Source organism: Mixophyes fleayi, chromosome 2 (assembly GCF_038048845.1).
Source record: "Mixophyes fleayi isolate aMixFle1 chromosome 2, aMixFle1.hap1, whole genome shotgun sequence".
Taxonomy (NCBI): domain Eukaryota; kingdom Metazoa; phylum Chordata; class Amphibia; order Anura; family Limnodynastidae; genus Mixophyes; species Mixophyes fleayi.
This window is the reverse complement of record NC_134403.1, coordinates 94,689,636-94,708,886: the sequence shown is the minus strand read 5'-3', so window position 1 is coordinate 94,708,886 and position 19,251 is coordinate 94,689,636. Positions and strand designations below refer to the sequence as shown.

The 19,251-nt window shown below is 41.1% G+C and overlaps 1 protein-coding gene across 6 annotated transcripts in view; it reads left to right on the top strand.

Moving 5' to 3' along the window:
- Window positions 1-19,251, top strand: part of LRCH1 (leucine rich repeats and calponin homology domain containing 1) — a 203,188-nt gene that overhangs the window by 154,719 nt on the left and 29,218 nt on the right. For all 6 annotated transcript variants that reach the window (XM_075199714.1, XM_075199711.1, XM_075199713.1 and 3 more), the window contains 3 exons: window positions 6,076-6,185; window positions 6,490-6,627; window positions 10,297-10,374. In XM_075199714.1, the coding sequence (XP_075055815.1) occupies window positions 6,076-6,185; window positions 6,490-6,627; window positions 10,297-10,374 (326 nt within the window). The remainder of the gene's footprint in view (window positions 1-6,075; window positions 6,186-6,489; window positions 6,628-10,296; window positions 10,375-19,251) is intronic.

The following is a 19,251-nucleotide window of genomic DNA, read 5'->3' as shown; positions in this document are numbered from 1 at the left end:
TCCTGATGGACTTGAACTGGCTGCGGAGCTGAGGGAGGAGTAGAAAAACGGTTGATAATAAGAGGTTTGAGCAAAGATACATGGAAGGCATTAGAAATCCGAAGACTCTTAGGAAGAAGGAGTTTCACACATACTGGATTGATAACCTGAATGATCCTATATGGACCAATAAAACGAGGGGCGAATTTCATGGATGGAACCTTCAAACGAATATTTTTTGTGGATAACCAGACACGATCTCCAATTTTTAGTGGTGGAATAGCCCGCCTCTTCTTATCAGCGAAAGATTTATATTTGACAGATGTCTTCTTTAAACAGGTTCTGACCTGAGACCAGATATTTTTAAAGGTCTGACAAACAGTTTCCACCGCAGGAACTTGGGTGGGCGGGAGGGCAGGAAATTCCGGAAAAGACGGATGGTGACCGTGAACCACCAGCACTTGACTTTTTGAAGATGACTCCTGAGATCCATCTTCAACGTCCGATGACGTCATGAACGCCCGATGAGGAGGAAGGCGTTCAGACTGAACTTTATCACACAGATCCGTAGATGAAGGATCTTGTGGAGGAGGACCTGGTGGAATAGACGAATGCTGTCTTTTGAATGAAACCACTTGGGAGAGACAACGATGATGACATTCAGTTCCCCAAGATGTAACTCGAGGAGTGCGCCAGTCAATCTGGGGAGAGTGACACTGAAGCCATGGAAGGCCTAAGACAATCGGACTTGTCGTAACAGGAAGGATCAAAAACGATATTTCTTCATGATGCAGGGCACCAATCTGAAGGGTTACTGGAGACGTACTCTGGGTGATAAGACCGTTGATGAGACGTGATCCATCAATAACCGTCACAGTAATGGGTGTTTTTAAGGTAATCACTGGTAGAGACCATTGATTTACTAATGATTTGGAAATAAAATTTCCTGCTGCTCCGGAATCAATCAATGCCTGTGACTCAAAGGATTTGGTAGCAAAGGAAATCGTAACATCAAAAGCGCAGGCTTTTAATTTCGTAGAAGGTGGAGAGGACTCCAGAAACCCTAACCTTATCTCCCCAGTATTGGTTAGAGCCCGGCATTTCCTGGGACAAGAATTGAGCATATGCGTAGAATCGGCACAATAGATACAAAGTCTATTCTTTATTCTTCGGTCCCTCTCCTCTAAAGTTAATTTGGAGCGACCTATCTCCATGGGTATCACCGGAGATGAAGCTGTGTGAAATTGAGGATTTGAGAGAAGAGGTGTTTTAACCGAAGTTGTTTTCTCAGGTTCTCTTTCACGAAACCTCAGGTCTACACGATGGCAAAGAGAGATCAAATCTTCTAAAGAGGAGGGTAGTTCTTGTGAAGTCAGTGCGTTTTTAATTTTATCGGAAAGCCCCTGCCAGAAGGCGGCAATTAATGCTTCAGTGTTCCACTGAAGTTCAGAGGCTAAGATCCTAAATTGAATGACGTACTGAGCCACAGTGCGAGATCCTTGGCGAAGACGGAGAATGCTGGATGCAGCGGAAATAACACGACCTGGTTCATCGAATACACTTCGGAACGTGGAAATAAATTCGGCACTATCCTGTAACAATGGATTGTTTCTTTCCCACAGAGGGGAAGCCCATGCGAGAGCTTGTCCAGAAAACAATGAAATAAGATAGGCCACTCTGGAACGATGGGTAGAAAAATTTTGAGGTTGGAGCTCAAAATGAACTGAGCATTGAGTAAGAAAACCCCTACAAGTTTTGGGGTCTCCATCGTATTTTGACGGAGTAGGCAGGTGAAGCGTGGAAGCTGTAAACACCTGGGATGGCACTGGGGAAACGGAGGAAGGCACAGGAGCATCAACAGTAGTTGTGGCATCTTGTACAGACGGTCTTTGGGAGGCTAAGGCCTGGTAACACCGCAGTAAATGCCGTTGGCGAACTTCCTGTTGCTCAATACGAGTAACCAGATGCCGCAGCATCTCTTTGGCTGTAGGTTCCGCATCTGGGTCTGTCATGGCCTGATCTTACTGTCACGGGCACTAGGAGTCTTTACCCAGGGATCACCAGATGGTAGGCTTACCAGAGCAATGTAGATGGTAATAGGGTACTCTGGTAGCTGGGTGATCACGGAACATGAAATGATGACCGATGAGATGCTCAGGAAAGTCTATGACTAGCAACACTGGTAATAATGAGGTAATGATACACAAGGAACTGTATGGACAAGGACACGTGAAGGTAGTCAGTGGTCTGCGATAGCAAGTTGTACCACTGCTATAGTGAGGAGGAATGTCCAACAGAAACAAGGAGGTGATGAGAGTCAGCGGTCTGCGAGTAGCAAGTTGTACCGCTGTCTGAGTGAAGGAATGGAATCCAAGTGGAGGTATCCAGGTAGTCAGTGGTCTGCGGTAGCAGGTTGTACCACTGCTATGTGAGAGGATAATGGAACAGGTGATACCGGAAACAGGGATCAGTGGTCTGACATCAGCAAGTTGTACCACTGCATATATATGTGAGGAGGTGCACGGGGGAAGACTGCAACACAGGATATACACAGGCACCTTATACACGATCCACAGTAATATGCACAATATAGGTATATATATATGTAAATGACTGATCAGGTCTGCAATCTAGAAAGTCTCTTGAAGTAGTCCCGCACAATGATAACACAGTCAATGATGGCAATAGACTCAGCGGAGAGCGGACTCCAGAGAGAACCAAACACAGTCCAGCAAGATATGCAATACACAGCACAGTCAATGAGAAGTATGCATACCGTGGTTCAGCAGTAGCAGTCAGATGGGATTGCAGCGGTACCTGAGCGGCTGGAGGCCGACTGGATAGGAAGTCCCTGGATAGGAGAAGCAGCGGTCTAGCAGGTGCAGCGCACAGGTGAGTAGACCGACAGGGACACGAATCCACAGGAGTCAGCAACACGTGGAACTGGACTCCTAGGAAACCCAGGAGAATGGAGATGATCCAGCAGAGGGTAGTAGAAGAGATACAAATCCAATGCTGACAGGAGGGTAGAGACCAGTGGAACACGTGAAGGCGTGGAGAGTGGATCAGCAGGAGATGGACGATAGCGCTGACCACAGCGGCAGGACTCAGCGGCACACGGAGGTAACCAGTAGCAACCACAGGAACCAACAGCGATGAGAAACAGGAGTGCAGCGCAGGGCAGGAGCTGTAGATCACGAAGTGAAGCAGATGGTAATGAAAAGCGGCAGTCTCGAGGAAGGCACAGCAAAGATGAGATGAGAGTGTAGTGCACGGAGGCAGTGGATAGTAATCAGCTGGCAGTCACGATGTTGAACACAGGCGAGTTGCAAGCAGGAGACTGTAGTGCACAGAGGCAGCGGATAGTAGTCAGCTGGCAGTCACGATGTTGAACACAGGCGAGTTGCAAGCAGGAGACTGTAGTGCACAGAGGCAGCGGATAGTAGTCAGCTGGCAGTCACGATGTTAAACACAGGCGAGTTGCAAGCAGGAGACTGTAGTGCACGGAGGCAGCGGATAGCAATCAGCAAACAGACTTGATGAGAAGCAGGTGAGTGAGGTAAAAGCTGGAGTGCACGGAGGCAGCGGATAGCAATGAGCAAACAGTCACATTGATATAAAATAACGTTGAAGTGGTGTAGAAGACTGTAGTGCACGGAGGCAGCGGATAGGAATCAGCAAACAGTCATGATGATACAGTTGATGGTAGAAGTGGTATGGAACCACAGTAGTAGAAGTGGTTTGGAAACCACAGGAATCAGCAGCACTGAATACACAAGTAATACAGGAACACCTTCAGAGACTCATGAGGAATGAGACTCCAAGATCAGGCCACGTGGTAGTGACCACAGGTGCTTCATATAGGGAGGTTGCCTGATCTGCCAATTAAGTTAAAGGGGTATACACTGAAGTATAGAAAAGGGCTGCGCATGCGCAGACCCTCAGGATGGTGGACGGCCACGGTTCCTAAATGTCCGGGAAGAGGCACTCACGGTCCGGTGAGTGACAGTCTGCTCGCTTTCTCAAAATCAATATTTCTAAAACTTAACTCATTGTCTTTCCTCATCCCAGACTCCCATCCCACCATGACCTCTCTATTGTCGTCAATAACACCACCATCTCCTCTGTTACCCAACTCCGCTGCCTGGGTGTCACCCTCAACTCCTCTCTCTCTTTTGCTCCCCACATTCATTCCCTTGCCCAAGTCTGTCGCTTCCAACTACGCAACATCGCCCGCATCCGTCCCTTTCTCTGACAGGATGCCACCAAAACTATCATCCACGCACTCATCATCTCCCGCCTGGATTATTGCAACCTCCTCCTCACTGGTTTCCCCCACTCCCACCACTCCCCCCTCCGCTCTATACTCAATGCGGCCGCTAGACTCATCTTCCTCTCACGCCGCTCCTCCTCAGCCTCCCCTCTCTGCCTCGCCTTACACTGGTTTCCCTTCCCCTACAGAATCCTTTTCAAACTCCTCACCACCACTTACAAGGCTCTCTCCCACTCTACTGCCCTTTATATCTCTAACCTCCTCTCCATTCACACTCCTACCCGCTCCCTGCACTCAGCCAATGATCGCCGTCTCTCCTCCACTCTCATCACATCTTTCCACTCCAGAATCCAGGACTTTTCCCGTGCAGCCCCCCTTCTCTGGAATGACCTCCCTCGTTACATCCGTCTCTCTCCCCTTGTGCCTGTTCTGTCTACCCTCGCTTAGGATGTAAGCTCACATGAGCAGGGCCCTCTTCCCTCCTGTCTCCTCACCTGTTCTTCTACTCCGTGCTTATTGTATTAGCCTGCGTGGAGTTTCTGAAGTATTGGTATTTTTGTTTATTGTTCTGTACTGTTTCACCCTGTATAGTCTAATGTTTGTACTGTGTACGGCGCTGCGGAAACCTTGTGGCGCCTAACAAATAAATGATAATAATAATAATAATAATAATAATAATAATAATAATTGGTTCCCATACTCCAGCCCTTGATGTTTCCTGGCTACTCCTATATACTTGGCTTGATTATTGACTACTCCTCCGGATCTCCCTTCTATACTTCGCTGCTCGTTTGGTATTTGACCCCTGGACCATTCCTGACTACTCTCTGCCTAACCTCCGTTGTACTGCACTATTTGGTTTCCGACTCGGCCTGTCTGACTACGCTTTATCTATTGCACTGGTGACTATCTGGGAGAACCGCGACCTTCGCACTTCACGCAGCAAAGTCCATACTTCCTTGCGGGGGTCCCTGGTGAACACCGGAAGTGCGTTAGACTCCGCGCCTCTCAGTTTAGTCGCGCCAACACCAGTCAGTAGCAAATTCTAGTGAAAGACGTGACTACATACACTACTAATAGTACGCTCATTTACAATCTGTGTGTACATATATATATATATACCTATATATATATTGCATATACTACTAATACTATGCTCATTCATAGTCTATATATGTATATGTATATATATCTATTACATACATTACAAATATTATGCTCATTCATATATATATATATATATATATATATATATATATATATATATATAAAAACATTATACATACACACACCCTGCTGTGGGAGAGTTTATACACCAAGTACAGTAAACACTTGCAACAGCTTTCCTTTATATGTTATAGCTATATGTGATTTAGAGTCCTGTGCACCTGTAATTCTACCCTCTGAAGTTAAACATATTCATTTTGCAAATAGACACGTTTTATATTTTTTATTGTATGGCTAATTCTAAAACATTTCTGGCAATGTTGGCTCCTTCACACTTAGCAGGACTATCTTGCCATTTCTGTGCACCTGTTTTTATATTTACAGAGCTGTATAAAAAGTTGAGGAATATCATAATATTACCTTTAGTAACGTTACACAATTACGTTACACAAGTTAGTGCACAAGACGTATGCATGTAAAAGCATATGCAATGACAGAGTTCAAAAACAAAAATCATTGTGTGTATCTGTACATCCAGTTCCTAAAGTCATTACCATAGATCCCTGTCTTACTCATTAAGTTTTAGTCAAGTCTGTTTTTAAATAAGCTTAGTTTGGATCTGCTCCGTCTATTCACTTTCTTTACTCACATTCTAGTTTTCATTAGACCGCAGAGGAATCTGGAATCAATAGATCCCCAGTTTACAATACGAAGAAAAATGGAACAGATGAGAGAGGAGAAGGAGCTCACAGAAAACCTTCGGGAGGTAACAGTTCCTAGTAGACATATTTAGTACCAGAAGGCTGACAAAAACCAGTAGAAGAGAATTAGGACTCCTCCTATACAGATATGGGTAATGGTTAATGCATTTTTTTTAAATTGGTATTTCCTTTAAGTCCTGTTAAAATCTAGAAATATATTTATAACAGTTGTGAATATTCAACATTTTAAACTTTATCATTTAAGGGAAGTAATTATGTTGCCGTTATAGTATCATATAGAGAATACATATCTGGCCTATATACCATACAAGAATGGATTGATAAATGAATCTGTTGTCTTGCTTCCAGAATATTGAAATGAGATTAAAGATCTGTCTTCCTGAAGATCTGGGGTCTGCCCTGATGGATGGAGTTGTTCTCTGTCATTTAGTGAATCAAATCCGCCCCCGGTCAGTAGGAAGTATCCACGTGCCCTCTCCAGCTGTTGTAAGTTCAAACTAAAGTGTCTCTTCTTTGTATAGATGTAATCTAGATATTAGGACTGGTCAAGTAGAAATAGTCTATGCAAACACAATTATTTGCTACACCCGTGTGTTTATAAATTACCAAAAAATAATTGCAAGTGCATACATCTATAGTGCCTCCTTGGCCATGCTTATGTATAACAGGGAGACCCAGAGCTAATGTGGGCTGGTTACCTTGATCAGAAGGAGAACCAATATATTATTACTCCGTCACTCACTTTCTAAAGGCAACTAGCTCCATAACTGAGAAACGTAGAGGGTTTTCATATCAAAATTGTCACCCTGGAGTTTGGCTAGCATAATGAATTGAAAGCCACATATCTGCATATGACCTGTGCTGGCTGCCAAGAGTTTGGAGAAGATGACCAATCAAAGTGACCAGATTCCAGGGCATTGTTTTTAACAGAGAGGGCAGTGAAAAGTTTTGACCCCTCTACAAAGTGTAGCTCACCCCAGCACTGAAACATAGAATTTCCCTTCTTAACTTATGGTGAATAGGAAAACAAAATGGTCATCTTCCAACTACTTGGAGGCAACTACTCAAATTCTCCAAGAACCCAATTTCATGTAGAAAATGTCCACAATACTCACTACCCATTGCTTAGTGACCCCAGGGCTAGCCAACACATCGAACATGATTTTAGTGCAATTCACAACATTGGGTCCTTCCAATCATAGTAGCCATCCCTTGGGTTATGCAGTAGGGTTTGTATAGGACTTCCGATGCCTATATCCTGCTCCCCACCTAATACCATATGTGGGTGGATAAGGCTTCAGTACAAGGCTAGGGGCTGTTAGTATTCCCAACACCCCCACCTCCAGGAGAGTCAGATAGGGACCCTAACCCTGGGCTTATTATGCTTTTCCCACTAGGTGGAGCAGGGTAGAAGCCTATCAAGGGCATGGAGAATTAATGTGTTAATCCTGCCCCTTACAGCACAAGGTGAGATTGATTAGGGCACCCAGTACTATGCTCACCTAGTTTTTTTGTAATCCACCCTCAATATATAAGGGACTGCATATTTTTGAAGGGTTCTTTTTTTTTTTTACTTATTTTTTTGTTTTTCACTATTTAAATCCCAGTCACTACCTCAGCATTCCACTCAGTCATAGGAAATGCTGCAGTGTCCAGCAGCAGTGGCAACAGCACTTTTGGTAAACAGAATCTCTGCATTGAGAAGAAATGCAGTGTCAACAGGAATGGGCATTAAGCAACAGAATTGCCCCACACTCACTTCCTGTATTAGAAATAACTTTGCATCTGCTATCTTGGCTAAAGGTCAGTTCACCGATGAGCTTGTTGATGTTTAGTGGTGGTACCATAGGACTGCTTCACCTTCTAAGATAGAGTCCAGCGCAGACAACAGTAGATGAAGACGTCATTCAGTGCCAAATCCTGACACTTTGTCTTAACATATACATTCAATATCTGTGTACAAAATACTCTGGACATAAAAACATGTATTTTGTGTTTACTATAATAACAGGACATCAATAAATAATACATTTAGTTTGGTATATACATGGGTTATGAGATGCTCTGCAGAATATATTCATCTGTGCCTGGAAAGTGTTGCTGGAGCAGAGCAATGGTCTACAAATCTCTAGAGAGAGTAGTAAAATTAATTTGCAAATTATCAGTATAAACATAAAGATGCCATCTGCAACTTAGGGTCTATGACTATGTGTATAATACAAGCTTATTGGCCCAATCTTACCTATAAAGTACCTTGCAAGGCCAAAATGCCATTTTAGTGTAAAGCAGGGTTTCCCAAACCCAGTCCTCAGGGCTCCCCAACAGTGCAGGTTTTCCATATCTCCTTGCTGGAGCACAGGTGTATTCATTACTGACTGACACATTGTAACAGATCCACAGGTGGTCCTAATTATGTCACATGTGATCCAGTTGAGGAGCCCTGAGGACTGGGTTTGGGAAACCTTGGTGTAAGGCATGGCATCTGGGTCTTTATTTCTCTTGAGTAGAACATGGACCATGGATCACTGTGCTCACTAGTAGGCACCTGCTTCAATGTTCTAAATGTCCTATAGGAAGATTGAGGGGTCTTTTTTTATTTAATAAAACTCTTGGACTTATTGAGTTAATAGTCGTATTTTCGAAGAGGGACAAGACAGGATAATCCACATGCAGGAACTTGTGATAGAAAGCAAGGCATTGCATCAATACCTGAAACTGGTAACCAAACATTTTTGGCATAGCCTTTGCATGGCCTTCACGTTGACAAGATGCCCAGACATCCACTTCCTTCTTTACTTAAGTGAGGTAATAGTTATCTACAGACACCTTTCTAAAGACATATTTTCGGTCTGGAGCATTGAGGTTTGTGCTAACACCATACCAAGGCATCTCAAATATGATGCTCAAGAATTCGTTAAGAACCCAAAAGCTGCATACTGGGATCTACAAGCCTCTATCAACAGACTCAGAAATAGACTGGACAAGCATGGTGGCCTAGGTTTACAATATTGTATCGGATTGAAACTTAAGACCTTTGACACAATGCCCTATGGACAAATGAGACTGAAGTGTAGTTGTTTGGTCTTATTGCACAATGCCATGTTTGGCAAAAAACGAACACAAAAGGCCTGATTCATTAAGAAAAGTAAAGCAAAAAACAGAGTAACTTTGAGCCTGGGCAAAACCATGTTGCATTAGAGGGGGAGGTAAATTTAAACTGTGAGGACAGATTTATAATTGCTGTAGGGCTTGTCCTATATCAATTTTAATGTAAGTGTAAAACTATAGCTATCAAGTATTTGCGTACTACATGAAAAAACAGCCAGTATTTTCCATATATGCAAAATAATACACTAATTTGCATCCCTTGCATTTTAACATGGTTTTGTCCAGGAGAAAATTTACTCATTTACTTTCTTTGCTCTCCTTATTGAATCAGGCACAGAGTATTACCACAGGAACTTCAAAGCACAAGGGCGATAATTTGTGTTATTTGTCACATGAGTAAAAAATGTATCAGAATTTAGGATTGTGACAACACCAGATGATTTTTAATTATGTCCTAATATGTATAAACACAGATTTCAATATTGTGCACTTTCTTTTTACAGGTGGGGTATCTTTTTACGAACATCATCTTGCTGATACCAAATACGCCGACAGGATTTGGTGTATTCATTGGCACACTGGTAATACTGACAACTGGAAACAGTGACTGGAAACTGTGGTGATGAATGAAGAAGCCGGCAGGTAACGATGACGTCACTTTCAAGCTGCACATTAAGTTTGCTGTTCTTAACCTGCTATTTTAAGGAGGCGCCACCTGTACAATGTATTAGGCTTTCTAAATAACATTGTACAGGCAGCGGCTCCTTAAAATAGCAGGTTAAGAACAGCAAACATAATATGCAGCTTGAAAGTGACGTCATCGTTACCTACCGGCTTCTTCATTTGTTGCCACGGTTTCCGGTCACTGTTTCCAGCCGTCAGTATTACCAGTGTCCCGGGGAATACACCTTTGGTGTATTCTTGTCGGCGTATCTGGTATCAGCGAGATGGTCATCGTTTTAATGACTACCACCGCTTTTTACATATGCTGTATTTGTTTAATACAATGTTTCTCTTTTTGTGACATCTGTAATGTATTTTTTTCAGCCTAAACTCAGCATGGCCAAATGCAGGAGGAATGTGGAAAACTTTCTAGAAGCATGTAGAAAAATGGGAGTACCAGAGGTAAATGTTTTAATATTTACCAAATGATTGTATTTTACAAACATTGGAAACACACGTGGAGATATCCTGGCTTATAATTTATAGGGTTTCATGCTCATGGCTTCTGCATCAAACCATGTCTTATGTTTTTCATGGCAAAAAAAAATCATGTCTAAAATTAAATTTTCTCCTGCAGTATATTGTGTAAGACTAAAGTGTCTCCATTACAGTGGTCAAGGCTGCAAACATATGTAGATAATTATTTCTGAAAAACGTATACATTTGTAATGATGGGCAGCATTGCTTACTGACACGTTGCTGTATTACATCTAAAGGAAAAGCAGGATCAGGGAGAATTAACTAACTTACAGGGCTTGATTCATCTAGGAACGCTTAGTAATTGCAATTTGCGTTTTATTAAAATGGACAGAAATTCCACTCAGGTACGCCCGTATTCAACAACAGGAGAATATAAAGAAGTGTTTCTAATTGAATATGGGTATAAGTACGCTCTGCCTATATGGCACTTGTCATGTGCACACGGACACAACACACTGCAGTGCAAAGTGCCATCAGATCGCACGAAGAAAAAAAATATTTAAATACATTAACACCTGTTGTTAATATAATCGTTAATAATACATTTAAAAACTTTTTTTTTTTAACATGAAATACATTTATCATGATGTTCTTAATTCCTGCTGTACATAAAATGCATTTTTACAGTTGCTCTTAATTGCAGTCACATGTTGTGACATGCATACGTGTCCGTTATCACTATCAGTCGGTACTTACATCTGCCCTGTAGCTGGTGCAAGTGATACGGCTGAAAATCACGACCTTAGAGAGGTCCAGAGCTCGAATCAAACAGATGTTGTGCACTCAACCTTGGCACGCCCTTAATGTACATTGCCTATGTGTATATACGCCCCTTCCCACCCCCATTCTGGCCCTCATAGCATAGGCTGTTGGAAGTGTCCTTTGCGTTCAAAGATGAATTGCAGACACTTGCGTTCACTGGAGTAAAGTGAGCATGTGCAGAGCAATTTTATGCAGAATACGCCATGTATCGGGAATTAGGTTTCTTAATGAATCAGGCCCACAGTGTCTCAATGTCATTTGTGCTGCACTTGATTTGTTGGTAAATTAGTGTACAGTCCTTCAGTAAAATAAGGGTCCACTCATGTGGCAGAATGTTATAAACAAAACCTAAATTACAATTGAAAACAAATATAAATAGAAGAGGTACAAGAAACTAGGATGCCATTTATGACACACAGCTAGTGTGCGTCAGATTGTTAATGCTGGCAAATAGACTGCTGGAACTTTACCATAGGTGAGCTTGATCATTGCTGGTTTCAGTATTGCTGCCTTACACACACAACCTATTAAAATATAGATTTTTGCTGGAGAATTGATTTAAATATTTTTATTTACAAACAGATGTCATGTTCTGGGTGAGCAGATCTTCCTAAATTAACACTAGCTAATGATCCAAATTTGCCAAAGTCCCCTATATCATTTAAAGAGTAGGTTTGCAAAGCCATTATCTTCTTATCCCTTTGTGCAGAGATTGGGTTAAAATATACACCTATTAGATTGAACCTAAGGATCACCCGGGACAGATAGATGGAGGAAGGTAAAAGAAGTATAATAACAACAGTCAATTAATTGTTATTCAAGTGAAACTGAAAATTTACAAGCCAATATTTTGTCATTTTCAGTTTCTCTTTAATATCTGTGATTCTGTCTTTGTATTTATGAAATACTTTAGGATAATTCAAAATAAAACAGTGTGTACATACATTTAGCGCCAATTCTTGACACATGATGTGTCAAGAATTGGCGCTGTTTATTATTTTTTACTCTTATTCTGTGCATTATGTTCCATATAGCTTCACCCATGGACAAAGCTCTTACTGATTTACTGAGTGAGATGCCCATGGGTGTTTTAGGTCAAGTATGGGAGGTTGAATGGCATTTTTGGTTTGTGCTTTAGGAGGGTGTGCATAGTGGGGTGATCACTAGGTATTTTGGGGTGAGTAGGGGTTTGAGTGGCATTTATGGTTTGTGTTTTAGGTGTGTGGGTATAGTGGGGGGATCAGTGGAAGTTTTGGGGTGAGTGGGGGTTTGAGTGACAAGCAGGGGGGTCTGTAAAGTGTTTTGGTGTGCATGTGGGATGAATTCTAAGGGTGTTGTGTGACCTATCACTGACTCATGGCGTGCCTATATCTTTCTCCAGCTTAGCAAATCTAACTTTGCATCTCATCTGTCCAATTGGATGTGGTAAAGAATTCTAATAAAGGTGCAGAGCTTTATTTCTACACCTGATTGGATAGCCTGGAGACGAGCTTGCAAAAGTTACCAGCTTTAGTAACTCACTGCCACATGTATTTATTTTTTTGTCTTGTTGTATTTTTAGTTTATGCATTTTGGGTTGTAAAGTCAGACATAGCTAATCAAGCAACATATAACCTAATTTTTAAAAATGAGGTATAAATTTTGCATGTGAATGCATATCTAGGCACATTCTGTAGCCTTGCCTGACCTCACCAAGAAACATCCCAGCTCCTCCCCTTAATATACAATATTGTACATGCCCACAGATGTCGCAGTCTTCGCCCATATAAAAATGGGGGCGTTACTCCAAAAAAATAGGTGCGATTTTACAAAACTGCCTTTTGGCCTGTGGTGCCATATCTCAAATGACCTTTTTGTGAAAGCAGCACTGATATAAAAAATGAAATCAGTCTAAAATCACAAAGCTGGCCATGGGTTTGCTTGTGTGGGAATAATTACATAAATATTGAACTAGAGTCACCAGTATATCTGGATGTGTGGCATATGAGGATACATAGTGTGAGACAGACAAGAAAACAAACATTGGTATGGAGAGTAAGGCTAGGTACACACTACAGAAATTCTCTCGATGTGTTATCTATAACGATTGTACCAACGACTGATTAAAAAAAAACAAAAATGTACCAAAAAGCTTTTCAATTCATGTGTACAAATTGTACACGTTTTACGCGATTTACCTTCAGATCTGTGCTCTTCATCTGTCATAATCATTGGCTGCAACGATCGTGACTCTGTAAACTCTATGGAGATCCTGTTCACGAGTGCAAACACACTGCAGGATTGGAACGACATTGTTCCATCGTTGAACGAGATTTTCAGGTCAGTTTGAAAATCTTGAGCAACGATTTCATGTGCTTTGGAACAATAATCGTTCATCATTCCAGAGCACACACTAATGCGATAAAGGGCCCAACGGTCGTTTTATCGTCTGATTAGCCTGATAATCTGCTGAAAACACTGTAGTGTGTACCCAGCCTAAGGAGCTTTGGTGACAGATTTGTGGAGTGTGTCTGAGTTGAAAGATGGCGTGAAGTCCTATGTGATTGTGTGCATAGAAGGTTTAATAATAGAGGACAAATGCAGTCCAGCATAGATGGTGATAGTGTAGAAAAGGAGAGGCAGAGTGGAGAAGAGTGTTATAAGGAAGAACTCCACCCAACCATAATCAGTACTCCAGGATCAGCACAGTGCTACCATTCAAAAATCTACTGTTTGCTGCTGTAGCAGAATGGACCATTCCAAGATTACCAGGTAAGTATCTTCCAATTGGTGGATGCACTGGACTTTGAGGCCCTGTGATTTTGCTAGTAGTGAGCTTACCCTGTACATTTAAGCTTGGCCCCTCCAAACAGAGGGATCTGTAAATAGAAAAGTTGAAACTGGACTTCAGAAAATATCCTACTGGATTGCTCCTAGCAATAGATTCTCTATGCAGTTTCTCAGAAGTGTATGCGTTAAACCTTTCTTTCCAGACCACTAAGCTAAGGAGCAATACTTTCTCCCAAAGGACAATAAGATTGAACACTTTCTTGTATGCCTAGTGCTGTAAGTGTTATTTTTGTGCTGGTTTATCATTCATCACAACATATATGTTTCTCAAGGTATTTAAAAGTTTTAATTGTATCTACACTCATGACAACATTTATTTCTGTTAAAGAGCAGAGTTTTCTACTAGCCATGTCGGCAACCATTGTGTGGCTCATGAGTATTGGTCATGCCTTGTGTATATTGGGCATGAAATCTATCTTTAATGGCACTGTTTATTAGTGAATTGATAGTATTCATTGATGAGAATATTAACTCAGCCCACAAAGAGCAGATTCAATTCTTAAAATATCCACGTGAGTAGACATTTTGTTACAGAAGCCATCTCAGAAGTCACAGAAGTCTCGCTCATTTTAGCTCACACCCAATAGAGGTGCAAGCAAAATGAGCGTTACTCTTTAACGTAATATCGGTAAAAATGCACTTCAATGATGTTCTTAGGAACATCGTAAACAATTGAATCTTCCCCAGAAATGTCTGGTTCTGGAGGGTACAGGTGATTGTACTGTACTGTAGTCACGCCCAGTGATATAGCAGCTGTAGTTCTTGTAAACCAGGTAAAATGCCCAACAATATACCTTGCTAGTTACTCACTTTCTTAGCCATTCCTGATGCTCTTCCTTACATGCCAGTCTCCTCTCCTGTGACTCTTCCATGGGAAGGCTCAGTGATGCAGTGTGCCTGATGCATTCTCTGCCTATCATGGAGCCACATTCTAATTAATCACAAGTGGGTGGCCAACTAGAAGGTAGCGACGAGGTCACGAGAGGAAGCAGAGTGAGTGTTACCATGGTAGAATTTAATGGCCGCCAGATGCGGAACTCTAACGGTCTCGCTGGTCCAATGTAAAACTCTCTACCTCTGCCACCTTTGTCATCTACCTTCATATTGTCAACTGAGGTGACATTCTTACTTTGCCTCATTAGAGATGCCCACTGGTAAGGGATCACTTACAAAGATGCTAAGATATTACCTACAGAAGTGTATTTACAAGGGATGGAAGACTGGAATATGAAGGATGCTAAGCTTAAAAGCAATGTGAATTTTGAAATACTTAGCACGTAGATAAAACAAATAAAACCAAGCTCTTTTGAGAATGATTGAAAAACTCAAAGCAACCGTGTTGATAATAAAACAATAAGCAGCTTTTTTCATCTTCCATTTGGACTGTATGTCTTATGTGCTCATTATTTGAAGGTCACTCTCAGTACAGTGAAATAAGTAAAGTTTGAGAGTACTGTCTGCGGGGATTATGCATCTGACAATAAGAAAAGCTGTAGATAGTTTGTTGTAACAGTAGGGAGCTCACGAAAACACTTTAATCATTACCCATTCACTGACCTATTTATCAACACAATTCCTGCTGCTGATAAATTGCATATTTTTCTTTATGTGTATGTCTATATAGACAAGTGTTTGTTAAAAGCCATTAGAATCACAAAATTATCCTTGTAAAATTCTGCAGTTACCATATAGCACAGCACTACCACTAATGATCAATTTCCTCCTAAACCTATATTGTACACCCACGACTGCCTAGTTTTTAAACAGATGATTAAAGATTATTATTATGTATTTTCCTTTGATCCAACGAATCAGCATTGCTTGGATTATAACTACAGTCAGACAGAGTATGGGGTCCACTTCTTTTTATGTCTTTTATGCATTGTTGGAGAGCAGTGTGTTCTAGCAACATGCTAGAGAATGATTACAAGGTTACATTTATGAAAACTGGAAAATGACAGATAACGGGACAGCTAGGGGCACACTATATAAAGAGGATGGATTGACATATTGCGTTAACTTGTCTTTAGAATCCTTCTTTGTCCTTCTTTTCATCCCTTATTCTAGAAAATGTTCACGTCAGGTTTCTACATTTGCTCTTTCTAATGAGTAAAAAGTGGTTGTGATTTAGTTAATAATATAAAACATCATTTTGATGGAATATACATACACATTTTTATGTTATTTTCAACTGAAGAAAGTAATGGAAAAAAATGTCTATTTTCTTAAAGCATGGCAAAAGAACTTTTTTTAAGGAATAGAAAAATGGCCATTTTTTTAAATTAATTAAACATGTTTATTTGGATGGGCTAAAATTGTATAGTTGATCCATGAAAGACATTGTTAAGAACCTTTATCATCATCATTTATATAACGCCAGCAGATTCCGTAGCGCTTTATAATTGGGAACAAACAGTAATAAAACAATACTGGGTAATACATACAAAACAGAAAGGTAAGTGGGCCCTGCTCGCAAACTTGTAGGAAGTGGGAAGCATGTGGGAAGATAACCTGATCCCCTGGGTGAAATATCTGAAATTCAGGAGTCTCCCGGGTACATTCCGGTTAAGTAGGGCAAGTATGCATTTACATCATTCATTAACTTACTAAATGTGACTCCATAGATTGTAAGCTTGCGAGCAGGGTCCTCTTACCTCTCTGTCTGTATGTATTACCCAGTATTGTTTTATTAATATTTGCTCCCAATTGTAAAGTGCTACGGCATCTGCTGGTGTTATATAAATAAACGTTGATGGTGATGATTATTACAACAAAGAAAATACACAGCCTTTTCTGGAAAAGACATTGCAATCAATCATGAATATAAATTACACTATTAGAGGTGGATAGATAGTTGACCAAATTTAAGTTTAGATTTTGAACTAATTTTGGAATTTAGCAAATCTTTGTTGATTTTATTGATATGAGCCAAGAAACAAATAATGTTGACAGTTCTATCCAGCCTCAGGACAGAACCAAATGTGTTACAATAGACATTTGTGACATGTTTACATTGCAAAGTTAGAATCTCACTAGGAATTGCTGTTGCATTATCACCCACGTCCACTAGAAGGCACAACAAAGCCACAAATTAAGCAACTGCATATCGGATTTAATGTATGGAGCCTGTAAATAAAATTATTTTTTACCACTGGTTTGCAGACAAGTTACATTATGAACTTGCTATGATCTTTCAAAAAGTACAGTGACTTGTGTTGCATATGTTTATTTCCATGCTTTTCTAAATGTAACTAAATTGTTTAAAAACATAAAATTACAGTAATTTACTTTAAAAGTACATTTTTCAAAACAAATTTTTTTTCTATACATCACAGGAATTGATAAACTCATTTTACACAATGACTGATAATACATTACAATATGCAATAAAGTGCTTGAGATCACATCAGTCCCTGCCCAATTGGAGCTTGCAGTATAAACTCCCTAACATACACACACACACTGACCAAGAGAAAGTAGGGTCAATTTTAATAGCAGCCAATCAATCTACCAGTATGTTTTTGGACTGTGGAAGGAAACCACACGGGAAGAACATACAAACTCCACACAGATAAGGCCATGGTTGGGAATCATACTCATATATAGCTATATCTCCTTGCTAGTATTTACCACACACTCTAGTGTTAACTACAACAGCAGTGCCCTTGTCCTATCAACACTATGTGACCGATATGCTGCGCAACATTAACCTCTAACACTGGGTGTAGTGTACTAATCGAAGACACCCAAAATACACTAGACAAGAAAAAACCCTACCTTTAATGGGGGCCTGACTAATGAGTGCAGAGACACAATACACAATGAGAATATCAGGTCTCTAAGTGACCAATACAAAATGGCCACCGGGGATTTGGGCAGAAATATGGGGACCAAAAATGGAGGTACCAGCCCAGGTGTGGTCTCTCAATAAACAGGGAATAGCCTCCTACTTGATGGCAGGCCTAACATCTAAATTGACCCTGCAGGCCTAGTATCTGAAATATATATGGTCACAGGCTTAGCCTAAATTTAACATGTCCCCCTTTTACCTAGGCCCTGAGCCTAGTAAATCTGTGCCCACAGCCTTCTAAGCCTGAGTTACTTGCAGGGTTGCCTCTGGCAGTTTCCAACCGTTCCCATACTGTATTGTAACTTGACCCTCGGGTCACTGCCGTCCTCAAGGCTTGGCTACTGTCTTCCTGCTTGATCCCACAGCCTTCTCTGTTGAGAGCTGAGTTTTCTCTTTTGACTCTGCGCTCTCCACTGGTCCTGGCTGATGATCTTCTGTTCAGAGCTCCTCATCTATCTCTTTCCGTTGAACTAATAGGGCCACTTCCATGGCTGAATATACGCCATTGCAATGGTGCAGACATTGATGCGAGAGCACCGATTGTCTCACCATGGCGGTCACTCATTGAACCCCAGCAAATCTTCATAGATGCGCTTGGTCCAGGGCCAGAAGACAAGGATTATTTTCCAGCATCCTGACTTCGGCGATCAGGTAATTCCCCCAGTGGGCACCTCTTCACAGTGGTGTATACCAAAATGCCCTACATCTGTTTTGGTGGTCTCCAATCACCTTTTTCAAGTGCTGTCTGGGTGCTTGGATAGCACCGAAATGGGCGTAGGGTATTTTTGGTACACATATGCCACTTCTTGCTTCTTTTTAGGTTCTGAATGCAGTATAATTGTTTTAAAAAAACATTATGCATCAAAAATCTGATTTTTATCAAAATAAAGATACTGAGTTAGATTCCTTCTTGCAAAACTTAGAACTGAAAGGAGATAGGACAGGGGAAATTCCCTCAACACATTGCTGTGAACCAGTAAAAGAGCTGCTATTCTACTTGTTTGCCATTTGAGGTTCCTGGGGTACCTCTTTGTAAGTTATCTCTCAATTTAAAAACCTATAAATGTATGACCCAACATAAGGACTCTCATTGTTCAGAGTTAGGACTATCCTATTAGCAGAAGTGCCTTGAAGGGCAGGTGGCTTATCATATATTTGCAATTGTGTGTAACTGAGACTTTTATTATATGTACAAGTAGAATACCAGCTCTATTACTGGTTATAGCAGTGTGCTGGGGGATTTGTCTCTGTGTTTTCCTTTCAGGGTAACCCCACCCTTTCAAGCAACCTATAAATTTAATGAGCAACTTCCACTTCTGTAAACCCTAGGACTATTCTGAGAAAAGCAGGCACTTTGG